Source organism: Enhydra lutris, unplaced genomic scaffold, assembly GCF_002288905.1.
Source record: "Enhydra lutris kenyoni isolate GAN:26980312 unplaced genomic scaffold, ASM228890v2 scaffoldscaffold34, whole genome shotgun sequence".
NCBI classification, from domain to species: domain Eukaryota; kingdom Metazoa; phylum Chordata; class Mammalia; order Carnivora; family Mustelidae; genus Enhydra; species Enhydra lutris.
In genome coordinates this window covers 27623918-27638636 of record NW_019154118.1, presented here as the reverse complement: position 1 = coordinate 27638636, position 14719 = coordinate 27623918, and the positions used below count along the sequence as shown (strand labels likewise).

Here is a 14719-nt window from a genome sequence, read left to right as displayed (position 1 = left end):
CGTTGGATTTGTAGGTGTTTGCAATCTTTAGATAAGCTATCTAGCTGATCTCCCGCTACCTGAAGTAGTCTCAGCTGCTACTTCTCCGCCATCTTGACTCCTCCCCTCAGGTGAACTTCTAAGTGAACTAGAAAATAATAAATTTCTGACATTCTAGAGTTCACAAAAAACACTACTTGTAGTTCATTACAAAATATTATTAAAAATATCCTATGGCCAAGTTAGACATAAGTCAAAATTAATGAGAACCCCGTCTATAAATATAAATGTGGAGTTCCAGGTCAAATATCAGTAACATGATCTCAAATGGAGAATAAATGAATGATCCTCTATGACAAAGATGCCATCCCAAGAACATAATCATTGCTTAATATCAGGATACCTATTAATGTGATCATATTATTTATCCATTAACTATTATTTTCTGTTTTTCTATACTTGAACTTTGTTTTGCAGTGAAAATGATTTACTTCTACAATAGAATGAGAAAACAAATATTATTTTCAAAAAATTTTATTAAGCACTAACTCAGCAACACTATGACCATGGTTTTCACGTTGCATTGTTTCAGGGTGGGCAAGTGGGAATTTTGGTAGAAAAATATTCACATTCAAACATTAACCTTTTAAAGTAGTAGATTCACAGAAAATGGAATGGCTCAATTTTCCTGGAAAAATTAGAAAGAAGAAAACATAAGTAAAGATGTTATTGGAGGTAAGACATAAATAGCACTAATGTCTACTATGAGGTGTGCCTTCACAGAAGGGCCATGAGCCCCTCATCCCCCAAGGGGAGGATCTGCCAGGAGCCTCACGGTCTCAGCATGGACCCAGCAGCCATCAGCTGGCCCCGTGGTCCAGGTGGGCCTTGTCAGAAACAGAGGAATGAGAATCAGCCCACCTGACTTCTTGGGGAGGAAGCCACACGTCAGCTGCCTGCACAAGGCCAGCTGTTTTACGCATGCGTCGGAACTAAATATTTTCCACTCACTAGGTAGGTCCTTGAGAGACATGAAGACTGAAGGATTTTCTAGCTGGCTACCATTAGACTTACAATTTCTGGTAATTTCAAAAGAAAGCAGAGTTTTACCAGGGCCATTAGGAAAATGCAGAGGTGACTGTGGCTAGTGGGCGGCTGCCCTCCGTCCCTGCTCTCCGCTCTCTCTAGATTATACACACAGACTCTGAGCAGGGAGCCCCAAGTCCACTTCTTGGAGACATTTACCTGAGACACTTCAGACGGATTTTAATTCCCAGGAAAGAGGTAGAAATATCGCGTCATGGATAACCTCTCAATCGTGGGCATCTGGATCATTGCATTGGGTTTCTCAAATGCATTTTGAACCTGAGGTAGTAAAGAAAATCTTCAGAGATCAAGGTTGTGGCCAGGTAATACACAGAAGAAAATCTGAGCTTTTCCTTGGCTATAGTGCATACATGAACAAAATAGTATCATCAAAAGCATTTTCTGAATAAGCAAGGCTCAGAGCCGGTGAAATTCACGCTGGTTCCAAGCAATACTTCAAAAAAACCTCCTCTTTAAGCGAACCTGGGGTACCAGAAGGCATGTCACAACAGCTTAAGAGCTTTCAGGATTCCCCCCAAAAAAGGGCTTGAAAATGGTTGCATAGTTTTCCGGGGCGTAATGTGAAAAGACAAGACGACCCCTACCTTTCGGAAAATCTCCTCCAAATGGTGACAACAAGAATACTCTCCCAAGTAGTGGATAAGTTGGGAAATGAAGACAGACCCCTCTGTGTTCAATCTCCAGGATACGTTATCTGCAAAGGAAAAGCATTAAAATATTGGGAGATGGGGCCTTTGTGTAAGTGTGGAGGAGTCTTAGAGTCATAGCTATTGGACACGGTTTGATGCCGGTGCTTTGAAGGAGAGACAAGTCTGGATAGAGCTGGATGTCAGGTTCCTGCCACAGGTGCAGAGGAGACCCTCGAGGGGCCTCAGTCATGAACGCCCCGCACATTCCTAAGCACACAGCTATCCCCCACCGCTGCAGGGAGAGGGGAAGAACGGAATTCCTTCCAGCACTTACTGTACAATCAGAAAAAGGAACCTAGATCTCGCCATTCCTTGAGTCTGCACCCCTCATCCACACTGTTGGCTACTGTAGTGCTCGCTTTAGCAGCACGTGTTCTAAATTGGAACGACACGCTGTTGGCTACTGTAATAGTTTACTGGAACTTTTTCATCAGGAACATCTTTTGAGCACCTGCTTCTCATTACCATTGCAGTGTGATCCAGCCTCTCCTGTCACCAAAATGCCAGTCGTCTCCTGTTTGTCCTTTTACCTGCGACTGCCTCCCTTCCCAGGCTCGCCCTCCTAGCCCGCGCACTGCGCGAGCTGCTGTCTCCCTACTGCCCGCCCTAACTTCACGTGGGGCTCTCCCATGGCCAGCTTGACCTCCAAGTCATTAAACCTCATGGTCACTCACTGCACCTCACCTTTACCTGATGCCTCGTTCAAATCAGAGAGGCCATAGCCCCCACAGATTCTTTCCGGGTAACTGACAACACATACTCTTCTTACTTCGCTTTGTTATCCTCCAGCCATACTTCCTGAGCCCACTCTGCTGCCTGGGCCTTCGTTCTCTGCAGTTCAGCCTCTGCTTTGGGATGTCTTAGTCTGTTCTCTGTTTCTGGGTCATTTTTCCCATTGTTAGAACATTGAAGATAATGCTCAGGCAAGCATCTCCCCAAATCCTGATGCCAGTCTCTGTTCTGCAGAGTAGCTCTCCTGGTAACTCTTTTCCTTTCCTCCTGAAGTATGCTGAAGTCATCTCACACTCTTTCGCAGGATTCCCCTTTTGTTGAAGGCACACGATCCTCTCTGGTGACCTCAGGTGGTCTGTGTCACCCCGTCTTATTCAGCCGCCATATCCACTAAACAGCAGGTCATACAAATTTTCCATCCTAATTATTTCTGGATTCAACAGCTATGTCTTCCCAAGCCTGGCATAGTCACCTGTGGCCTGTGAGACCCCGGTCACATTCTAACCTGTCTCCCCATGTTGCCTCTCACTATGCCGTAACCCATCCCCACGGAATCCCCAGAGTGGGCATCTAAAGATGTCGGTCTCATCTTTTCGTGAGGTATGTTTCACCACAATTTCCGATTACCATTAGTATAAAGCAATATTAGTAATAAAGCGTGTCAACGTTAAAGATCAAATCCTTCCCTAACATATGAGGCCTCAAATTATGCGGCCCCTGCCTACCCTTCCAACCTCCCTCTTGGTACCGGCCCCTGGCTCAGTGCTTCAGACACTCTGGCCCTGTTTTCCAGCTCCTCTCTTTCCCAGGATTTCTGTGTCCACTGTCCTTCTCTGACCACTGACACAGTTCACTCCTTGATTTTTCAACACATTTTTCCTGAACGCACACAGCATGGTTACAAGCATTATTTATCTGTATGAGGCTGTGCATGGGTTTTCCACTCAGTTCATCTCGGCCCCTCTGCTCTGACTACACTCCGTAAGGCTCATCAAGTCCGGTGGCTTTAGCTGTGCACCATGTGCCCAGAGCCGGTCCATCTCAGTGCATTGCTATGTGTACAGAAAGGAATGGAGGACTTATACGTAGGAGACTCTCTGCCCTTAACTAAAATAGTCTCTTAGAGCATGCATCAGGCTGCATATGCCTTTTTAACTTCCTTCAGTAGCTACAAGTAGAGAGCTCCTCTTTCCAATAAAACTTTATTCAAACTCCAACAGGTAAGACAAAGAGAACTGTTCCTGGTATGGAATGGGTGTTCCTGGCACAGCCTGTGTCCTGTTTCCCCAGACGAGACTCAGGGCATCCTCTTGGGCCAGCAGAATCTCAGGCCCTCCCTGGACCCACAAATCAGAACTCTATTGTAGTGATATTCTGGGCACATCCAGGTTTGTATTAGAACTGTGACTTGTGCGGGGCACCTAGGTGGCTTAGTCAGTTAAATGTCTGCCTTCAGCTCAGGTCATGATCTCAGGCTCCTGGGATTGAGCCCTACGTCGGGCTCCCTGCTCAGCGGCGAGTCTGCTTCTCCCTCTCCCTCTGCCTGCTGCTGCCCCTGCTTGTGCTCTCTCTCTATATATCAAATAAAATAAAATATAAAAATCCTTAAAAAGAATTGTGACTTATGTAAATTAGATTCTGGAAGTTGCTCAGGTTCTGTAAAACACTCATAAAACAAAATCATAGATGACCATTAAATAGATTTCCCACAGGTTTGACCATGATTGACTCCACGGATCTTCTCTTTCTATCTTCTGTTATGTCTTTCCTGCCAAAGGAGGATTTTCAGTCATTGGCTACATTGTATTGAAGTCAGGCATTTGAATGTTAACTAATTTTTTAAGACTAGATTCAGATAACCAGCCAAGAGGTTCTAGGATATGTGAAGCAAGTGTTACAAGTGTTACTGATCGCCTTGTTTAACTGCTAGTAGATGATCAGGTGACCAGACCATGGGACTAACGTACACTTCTGGGCCAGTGCTATATTCAGCAACAAGCAAACAAACAAAACCAACTCTTCATTTATTTAAACTTACACTGGCTTTAGTTCGGATCCTCACCAAAGTCCAGTTTACTTTGAAAGTTTCCTCCAAATTCAAGACTTAGGGCTTTCAAGTTATAAAAGTAATCTCAATGTTCTAAATGTCTTCTGTACATCAAACCTATCGTTAGAGAAGAAATGCTCTGCTATTAGTGATCAGGTAGGATCCTAGCCAAACCTGGGATCTGGAAACTGATAGGACATGGAGAGACTGCTCTCTGAAGTCAACTTACGTGGAGTTGAAGATTTGAAAGCGATGAAGTCCTTCTCTATGTGGGTCTTTTTTATGGCATCACTGGAGATGTAGCGCTCCAAGGGCTGGTAACATGTCCACGCAAGTGCTTCTCCCATGTCGGTCACCCAGACGGCCCCGTCACCTCCTGGGAGAGACACCCGTGTCTTACGAAAGAAGTTACACACACAGACACACACACAGAATCTCTTTTACCGTGCTACCCTTACTGCAGTACATTCCAGTATGGGATTTATTAAAAATGCAAGTGTGTACTGCTAGAAAAACCACCTCACTGACCGCAGAACATACAGAGCCCACTTATATTTAGAATGACCCAAAGGACCAGGACCAGGACACTTGTTATTATTCTAGTGTGCTTCACACTTCTTAAAAATTATACAGGCTTAATTTTTTTTAAGATTACTTATTTATTTTTTTGAGAGAGCGAGCAAGTGTGTGAACACACAAAAAAGCAGCAGAGAGGGAGAAGCAGACTTCCTACTGAGCAGAGAGCCAGATGTGGGGCTCAATCCCAGGACCCTGGAATTGTGATCTGAGCTGAAGGCAGACCCTTAACAACTGAGCCACCCAGGCGCCCCCAGACTTAATTTCTTCCTTGACTGGACGTGAGTGCAGTTCTAAAATGTTGTCTGCGTCACTCATCCCTGGGAACATGAAGGCGAGCTGCTAGGCGAATAGGAAGAGGTTCACGGCCCCTCCCTGGGTGCCCCCCCCCCTACTCACTGCCTCGGCAGGCCTGCGTGATGATGACCTTGGGCTTGTCCTTGAGACCGTGGCAGCTACGGTTGTTGAAAATCTGGAAGATGGTGTCATCAGGAAGAATGTCCGGCTCTTCATCTCTGTGCTTCCTGCCACAGATCCCGTCCAGGGTGCCGTGGGACATGAACACCAGGAACGTGCTGTCTGAGGACTGGTGTTCCTGGCGGGCGGCGAAGTTCTTCAGCTCCGTTATCATTTCCTGAAAGAGTCTCTGGAGTTACTACCTAGAAACTCTCCATACACAGTTGTGCTCAGAGAGTAGACAGAGAGGCATTAACGAGTCAGACAGCATCCTGACATAAAAGCAGAAATTTAGACATATAGAAGGTAAAGGCTAGCAGGGTTTTTTGTTTTGTTTTGTTTTGTTTTTCAAGACTTATTTATTTATTTGAGAGAGAGAATGAGAGAGGGAATTGGGGGAGGAACAGAGGGAGAGAGACTCTCAAGCAATCTCCATGCTGAGCACAGAGCCCAACACGGGGCTTAGTCTCAGGATGCTGAGATCACGACCTGAGCCAAATCCAAGACTGCGATGCTCAAACCACTGTGCCCCCCAGGCACCCCTAGAGAGATTTCCATCCAGTGTGTAGCCCACTGGTTTTCAGTGGAAACCTAGGCTGGGGGAGGTGCTGGGAGGTGGAGTATAAGGAGGGGCACTTGAGGTGGCAGGTCTCCTACCAAAAGGCTTTGCTTTCATCTGTATTACATGTTGGGGTTCCCCCAAGTTTTCATTAAAAAGGAGTAAGACAGAGTAAGGGACTGGTTCCTACTGACATAAAGTAGAGATACTTAACAAATTCCTTCTGAGGTTTAAAATGGTCTATCCAAAGTCATCCATGGTATTTCTTTGGTAGAGCTGGGATCACAACTTTCTGTGTATGTGAGCACTCATGGTTTTTTGTTGTTGTTGTTTGTTTGTTTGTTTGACTGCATACTTGGCTTTACATCTAGACACATAATACTGAATTGTAAAGGGCTCAGGGTTGTGACTCACAAAGACTATCAAGTCATCGGTGCCTCCCTAATGGAGAGCGTTAGAAAGATCCAACGTTTTTAGTGAAGTACTACTCTATAAATCTTTGCTAATGAAAGTGTGCATTGGAAGAGGCTGAAACCCAGGGGTTTCGGGAGAATTCCTGTAACATGCACTATGCTCTTCCAGCTGTGAAGGAAGAAGTCCAGGAAAGAAAGGGAAGGAAGGAAGCTTATCCCACTGTCCTAAGGCATTACCAGAGCTGTGAGATTTTCCTTTATAACCACCGAATATCCAAGGTTTTCAAGGAGGCCTTGCATCCCCAAAACGTCATTTTCAGAGCCTTCTCGCTCAGAAAGATGGTCAAATTCTTTGTTACAAATGATGAGGGCCAGGCGTGTTCGGCCCTCTTTCTCCATCACTGGATATACCTGCAAATAACAGGAACAGGGTGAGTGCCATGTGGCCTGCCCACTTTTGCCTCTGAAGTCCACCCAAAGCAGACCCTTAGGATTACAGAACGGATGCCTGAAGGACTTGGGGATGGAAATAGGTGCTCAGAAAGAAAGACATAGGACTCTAGACTGAAAACGTGTGCCATAGCTGAGCATGCACTCTGGAAACCTGGCTTTGGTTGTTCGTGGGGAGGAGTTTCAGGGATGTTGGAGGATGTGCTGAAACAGACAGGAAATTGGACAGAAGGGCCACTTAATTAGATGACATGATTAAATAACATTCTATGCCCTTTGGGCTGATCCAAAGGCATCTGTATCAAGAGCTAAAATTCCCAGTGAGTTCCCAGTATGTGGTTTGAATGAACAGTCGTGTGTGTTCCTATTCCAAAGCGTGGTACCTCATGGACTCTCACAGTCTTCGGTTCTTGAGAATGCTTGCAGGGACAAATCTCCACCATGTCCATTGAGGAAGCTTCGATTTCCTGAATAACTGAGAGAAAAAAATAACTCTTGAGGGAGTAGCACCCCCAGGCTTGCACATACGAATATCTTTTCACTGGACTCTCATTCTTGAAAACGCTTACTGCCGTCCCTTCAAAAAGCTTAATATAACAAGAAAACCATTCTGTATTTAAAAAGAAATGACAAAAACAAAAGTCTTGAGTGCTCCCTCTTTCTTTTTGCTTCTCACTGACCCCCCACCAGTTTCTGTTTTTGTCAGTGGCCATGACATGGGCTAATCTTTCATACCCAGCACATTAGACTCATTTGCGTGCAGTACCCAAGATTTGCAAGGAGGCCTCTTGTTCATCTGACCTGCAAGTCATTATTCAGATATCTGAACTCCACTCACAATATCCCTACTGTGTTATTACCACTAGTGGAATGTCTCCATTAATGGGGGAATGTGCATGTTCTAAAGCACTCTGAACAGTCCTGAGGGTCACAACGAGTGAACCTTGTAGGTACTGGTATGTATTTCCTGCATTGGGACCATCCAGAAAATGTCTAATTCCTTGCCCACTGAAAGCTGATGAATATTTCTTTGGCTTCCATATAGCTTACCTTGTGTTTTGATTATTTTATGTAAATGCCCCCAGAAGAATAATGATTATATTTAATCTTAATTGTGTTTACTGTATGGTAAGCTTAATTAGGACAGGGAAGGTGTGTTTAAGTTTTGTTATATCCAGCATCTAGAATGATTGATTGTCTGGCACAGATTAAAAGTTTATAACTGATTGTTAATGAATCATTACCTTAAAATACTTGAAAATAGCCACCAACAATCCACCCCACCCCCTGCCTTTTGTTTTTCTATAGGGAAACAAGCCTTCTTCTGTTCCTTCTACTATTTTTTTGTAAGAATGAGTTCACCTTTTGAAGCAACCAGTCTTGTTAATTTGCCTGTATCTCTCCCCATCTACTGTCCTTCCCCTCCCAATAAAAAGAAGAAATACACTTCCTCCTGTCTAAGTGACTCTCCTTGTGCCCTGAGTTCCGGTTCCTCTCTCCTGCAAGAACTTGACTCAGGCCTTTATTCAGCTCTGTCCTATCCGTGTCTCCCCCTGCCCCCCGCTCTGTTCGCCCCCTGGTAAATCCCGTGCTTTCACACCCCTCTCTCTCAGACACCTCCACTCCAAGCCCTTCCCCTCCAGCTGTTGCTCTGGGCCTGGGCTCCACAGCTCAGCACAGTTCCTTAAAGGCGATGTTCCACAGCCTGTTTCCCTTTTCCCAACTCTCATTTTGTTCTTGTATGTGGCACACACTGGCTGTCGCTGCCACCCTCAGATCCTTGGGATCGAGGTTCCCACTGACCACTTGCTGTTGTTTCAGCATTTAACTGGCAGAACACGTCTTCTCTCTTCAGCACCTCTCCATGCTTCTGGGGTGCTGTGTGTTGTGGCCGCGCTTCCTCAAGCTGCTGGCTCTTAGCTCTCCCGCTGCACAGTGAAAAGTTAGGCCTTTCAACATTGGACCCTCTGTTATCCTCTGTGAGCACCAGTGCCCAGGTGGCCTCTTCAGGACATCATCTTACCTACCGTCCGCACGCTCCTGAATCCCCAGAGCTAGTCCCAGGCCTGGTTCTTCTGTGAACAACTCGGTTGAATCCACCTGTGTATTTTCACTGTCTACCCTGGGAGGTTCTACACGTGTCAAAGTGGGCATGTGCGGAGGGAGACACCTAATGTTTGTCCGTGCCTAGACATCTGGTTCTCCTGAGTTTTCCCTCAACTACAAGTTTTCTTCTACCTCATTTAATTAGAACCTTCACCTAGCTGCCAGCCAAAACCAAGATTCATCCCAATTCCTCTTCTTCCTACATTAGCCAACAGCCTACTCATCCATAGTTTTTTTGACTCTAGCTCCAAAAGATGTCAGATATCACCATTTGTCTTCCTCTCCATTGGTATAACCCCAACCTAAAAGCTATTATCTCTTAGCTGAAATATTTGAATACCTTTGGCCTTTCTGATGCTATGCTTGCTTATCATTCCTCCATTTGAAAACTCCTACAGACTTTCTATTGCAAATAAAATCCAGTTCGTTCTCACTTTCACAAAGGCCCAGAGTGGTATGGTAGCTTCAGCATGAGTTCATAACAGCTCCTCCTACCATGTCCTCCCAGTTTGCTACTCCCCCATCAGATTGGCCTTATGACATGGCATGTCCATTTCTGCTCAGCCCCCATGGGCTTGCTGCCCTTCCAGGGGATGCTTTCGCTTTAGAGTGTGGCACAACCCTCTCCCTCTCTGTTGTTCAAGCACGTACTGAAATATTACCCCAAATGAGTTCTCATAATTATTCACTGTGACCCACCTGCCTCACCTCTTTTCTCTTGTCCATTTCCTGAATTGTCCTATTTATTTTTCATATGTACTAACTGTGCACCTTCATTACACTGTCAACTCCATGAAAGCAAGATCTTGACCTATCTTGCTTACTGCTAGAAACGGTGATTAGAATGGTAGACAGTAGGTGTTCAGTTCATATGTGTGTATAATGGATACAACAGCGACTAAAGATTACAAGGTGTTCATGCCTTTGTAAGCTTGTCCCAGACTTCTGAAAATATGGTATTCACAACTCAACACTCCAGTAGCCCCTTTCTAGACACTGCAATTCCTTGGTGTGGTTCAGTAACTCATCCGTTTCTCTAGTGATCACACAGTATGTGCGTCTAGTCTTGTGTGTTTCTTTTTTTTTTTTTTTAAAGATTTTATTTATTTGACAGAGAGATCACAAGGAGGCAGAGAGGCAGGCAGAGAGAGAGCGGGGGGAAGCAGGCTCCCCACTGAGCAGAGAGCCCAATGTGGGGCTTGACCCCAGGACCCTAAGATCATGACCTGAGCTGAAGGCAGAGTCTTAACCCACTGAGCCACCCAGGCGCCCCCTGTTGTGTGTTTCTTAACGTGCTTTTCTTAACCACATCCTTGTCCTATTCGTACAGTTGTTACTTGCTTATCTGTTTGATGTTTTGTGAATCTTTTAAAGATGTTATTAATCTCACTGAAAAATATGAGTCTCAGAAAGGTTGGGTCATTCACACCAGAGACCATGGTTAGTCAGTGACCATGTTGGGCTCAGGGTCGAGATTGCTTGGGTTTTATTCCAGTTCTCTTTCCACTATAGCATACGACTTCCCCGTCTGCCTTAGGTCACAGAATGTCACCAAGCATCCATGACATTGCCTGTCACAGGCAGAAGCCGTGTGTGTGGCCTCCAGCCTCCTCCCTAATTTCATGATCTTTGCTTGCACTTCCAGATTCTTAGAGGATGAAAGAGTGGGGATATGAATGCTGACCTTACTTTGTCTCGGGTGGCACAGAAGGAAGAAATAACCCAGAATTTCTGAACCCATCTCTGGTCTCTCCACTGTAACTCAGGGCCCCTATTACTGAGGGCCTTACCCTGAGTGACTCATGAGGGTTTGCATGAGCCGTTGGGTTTGGTGGCACCTGCCAAAGGGAGAGCCAATGCCTGGGATGGCTTGGCATTTTCTTCTTCTCCACTTTCACTTTCACTTTCACTTTCATCTTCAGATTCTGAAGTGGAATGAACAAAAAGTTAAGGATCAATGCTGAATGCTGAAGGTTATTTCCAGAGATGGAAATTGAATAAAAACGTAGTTTCCTATGTCTTGACTGTAGTGCCTTCTGACAGCCCTAGATGTCTGAGTTTTCATTTGTGATATGAGATTTGATGGCACTTACCTGTCAAAGAAGATGACTCACTGCTCTCAGATTCCTCATTCTTATTTTCAGCATGAGATTCTGAAAGAATAGGAAAAGGACATTTGTTAACAGAACTAGGTTTCTAGAATCTACACACATGTAACTCCCTCTCACTCACAAGAAATTGATGATGTTTGGCCTGGGGTGACCCTATGAAGCATGGAAATCTGGTTCATTGTCTAAGCTCCACATTTGTCTTAGAGGACTGTGACTTTGTGCCAGGTGAAGGAGGAAGCAGAGTTTCTATAAAACAGTGAAGAGCTCATTATGTTCCTGCTTACATAATTCAAGGAATAATCAAATTCTTTAATCAAGGCTTTTCAGGAGTAGCATTTTTCATTCTGAGGAAAGAATGTACACACTTCTATAAACTTAGGTAGTCTTTCAGCAACCACAAAATGATCCCAAAAGGATGTCCTCAGTATTGGGAACACTCGCATGTATATATTGTCCTCTAGAGCAGGGGTCAGGAAACTCCAACCTGGAGGCCAAGGTCAGCTCAACAGCAGTTTTTGTTAATAAAGCTTTATTGGAACACATCCACAGCCATTTTGTATTTATTATGTATTGCTAAGTTTATGTCACGGCATCAGATTTGAGTCACTGTGACAGAGAAAGTTTGGGCCGAAAAACATAAAATATTGACTCCCCTGACTCTTCAAAGAGAGAGTGAGCCAACCCATGCTTCCTCGAGAAGGACACACTCGTGTTCCACTAATGCTCCTCAAATTCCCTAGGTACTCCTTTCACAAAGACAGTCTAGGTTCTCAGAGATTTATGCCTTGGGCCAAGCCCCAGCTAAGCAGAAGACAGTGGATTGCTGTATGGGGTTTTTTGGTGTTTTTTTTTTCTATTGAGCATTTTATAGGTGGGAATAACTCTGGAGTTTAGAGTGTGGCCAGAGTAGCAGAGATTAGCTAAGGACTGTCCCTGAATTTACTAGAGCTCCAGGACCATTCATGCATTTCACAAGTAATTACTGAGCACCTATAATGTGTCAGATGCCATTTCCATGAGTTGGGGCTCTCTTGATCAACAAAGCAGACAAAGTTCCATGCTTCATGGGCTTTACGTTTTAGCAAGGGGAGATATAATACAGTGAACAGGGAATGTTAAGGGGTGATTGAAGGTGACAGTTGCTGAGGGAAGGCAAAGAAAGTACTGGAGACGTGGATAGTTTGTTCTCTACTTGCAAATAGAAATAAAACAGATATTGCATAGGAGGGCAGATAAAGAATAAGTTAGGAGTCCTTTCGCCCAAGATACTCACTCAAACTCAGCAGGCTCCTGGAATTGACGAAACGGTCCATAAATACTTGACCTACCACTTGAATTTTCTCAGAGAGATCATCAACCAGGTTTTCAGTCTTATTCACAATGAAGTTCACTTTTTTCCCTATTGTTTGTAAGTCACGTTTATCTAATACCTTCTTTTCCTTCAAGTCCTCCAAGAAGCCACCAAGCATGGTGCTGGCAATCATCTTTATTTCTTTTACTGGGTCTTGTGGCGATCTCTTCTCTGTGAGGACAATAGGATTTTAGGAATTGCAGGACCTTAGGTCTCTGATTTCGGTGTGTGGTTCTCAAATTTAACAAGGGAGAGAGTATCTGAGAGGATGGCGAACAGAGCTTCCTGCACCCTATTCCCAGAAATCTGATTTGATAGGACAGGGTGGAGCACATCAATCTTTATTTCCACCTGTGTCTTAGGTGATATTAAAGTTACTGTTCTGAGGACCAAACCTATGCCTTCTACTGGTGGAGAAAGTGAGCCTCGGGGAAGGAAAGCAACTTAAACAACTTCATTAAGTTGCTCCATTAGTGATGGCTGCCCCATTTCAGCTTGCTATCACCTTGATTGCTTCCCTTCCTGTCACTTTTATCAATATCTCTTTTAAAAACACACTGTAGATAGTATATATAGATGTAAAGCATACAAGTATTACCATCTGTGGAAAAATGCACATATGTTTCCCTGGCCAGGGCTGGCAGGGCATGTCTGTATTCTGAGATTGAGAGCACACATTGTGGCTGGCTTGCTCACTGCTGGAAACAAGAGGTCATACAGAGAGCGGAAATATGGAGGAAGTGAAATACACTCTCTTCAGCTGGATAGCCCTTCACCCTGATGAGAACACTAAAGAAATGGTTAGAAACCTCAGTCAGGGGGCGCCTGGGTGGCTCAGTGGGTTAAAGCCTCTGCCTTTGGCTTGGGTCATGATCCCAGGGTCCTGGGATCGGGACCACTCATTGGGCTCTCTGCTCAGCCCCTCTCTCTCTGTCTGCCTGCCTCTCTGTCTACTTGTGATGGTCTCTGTCTGTCAAAAAAAAATAAATAAAATCTTAAAAAAAAAGAAAGAAAGCTCAGTCAGTATGAATTCAAAGAAAAGACTAAAATCATAGGAATGTTCTGAGAACATGGGTCCAGATTTGTTACACTTCCTTCCCCCCTCCCCCACCAAAAGCTATAGCTTCTCGGCTAAAATGCTTTGTCTGATAGCACACTTGCTTGCTGTGCCCCAAGCTCCCCATCCCTCACAGTCACACAGTAAAACAGCCCTGTCTCATGAGAGCCCCCTTCGGGGCTCCATCTCCTGTCCTGCCCTCCTTCTTCCTGAGCTGTCACTCCCCCAAAACACAGACATAAATGACTGAAAACCGGAGACACTCACCAGCCATTGCTGCTCTGTCTCTCTGGGCAGGAAAGTAGTGAAAATGAAAGCAGCCTTCTCCCATTGCTCTCAGTGTTCTGGCGTGCTGGTATTGCCTAAATGGGAAACTACAGCTTTTCAAGTTCTCTTGTCCGTGTGGAGAAAGAATTTGACTTTTCTGATACGTATCTTACTTCTACTAGAAAACGGGAAGCAAACATGTCTTTTCTCTTTATTCTCACACAGTTTCTCTGTTCTGTTTTGCAGTCTATTTTGAAGTCAAATGGACCCTCTGTGTCTCCCCATAGCCACTAAATGGCAGAGAGGCCTTACCACAGACACCCACTCAGCCCCTGAAGTAAGGTGTGAGTTTGCAAGACTTAAGGGGAGCAGGAAACTGACTGGAGCCCGACAAATAGAGGGGAGCTGGAAACTGACTGGAGCCCGACAAATAGTGCTATTCCTGACACCGTTTTTAAAAACGGAGGTATGTGATCTCTTCTCCCTTTCCTGATCTGTGTACTGGTCAGCACTGGGAAAACGTGTATATTTTAGTATACTGACTGATTTACTCAAGATTAGTTTTTTAAACAATAGATGTTTGCTATAAAAATTAAATAATGCAAATTTTATGAAATGTAGTAAGATCATCGGCCTTCTTTAATCTCATGCCATAAATTAACCACAATTATATGCTTAGCTTACATTGGTAAGAATTCTTATCCTGTGCTTTTAAAAAGCATTCAGTATAGTACTGATGTTACTGATGGCTGCTATCAGAAATATCTTTGTTTCCTTTGGTCTGACTATAAACTCAACTCTGACTTGGTTTTGCCATTG

At 44.5% G+C, this 14719-nt stretch overlaps 1 protein-coding gene across 2 annotated transcripts; it reads right to left on the bottom strand.

Annotated features, from left to right (window-relative positions):
* Positions 1-509: 509 nt before the first annotated feature.
* On the bottom strand, positions 510-14051 carry LOC111153889 (caspase-12-like). Of its 2 annotated transcripts, none has more exons than XM_022513180.1 (10): positions 13901-14051; positions 12499-12747; positions 11208-11267; positions 7392-7483; positions 6796-6969; positions 5530-5764; positions 4784-4930; positions 1671-1780; positions 1225-1344; positions 510-667 (listed from the first exon to the last, which is right to left on the bottom strand). In XM_022513180.1, the coding sequence occupies exons 1-9, from the start codon at positions 13962-13964 to the stop codon at positions 1246-1248; spliced, it is 1230 nt and encodes a 409-aa protein (XP_022368888.1). In that variant the 5' UTR covers positions 13965-14051; the 3' UTR covers positions 510-667; positions 1225-1245. The 2 variants fall into 2 exon arrangements, with proteins under 2 accessions (XP_022368888.1, XP_022368889.1); XM_022513181.1 differs by having other exon boundaries at positions 4784-4927.
* Between the last annotated feature and the right edge of the window lie 668 nt (positions 14052-14719).

Bases quoted from the DNA above. Each gene is read 5' to 3' on its own strand.
- LOC111153889 (XM_022513180.1), bottom strand. From the start codon at position 13,964: ATGGGAGAAGGCTGCTTTCATTTTCACTACTTTCCTGCCCAGAGAGAC. The intron at 7,484-11,207 runs GTAAGTGCCATC...TTTTTCTCTCAG, and splicing joins TGAGTCATCTTCTTTGACAG to TTATTCAGGAAATCGAAGCT. The intron at 4,931-5,529 runs GTGAGTAGGGGG...TGTCTCTCCCAG, and splicing joins CACGCAGGCCTGCCGAGGCA to GAGGTGACGGGGCCGTCTGG.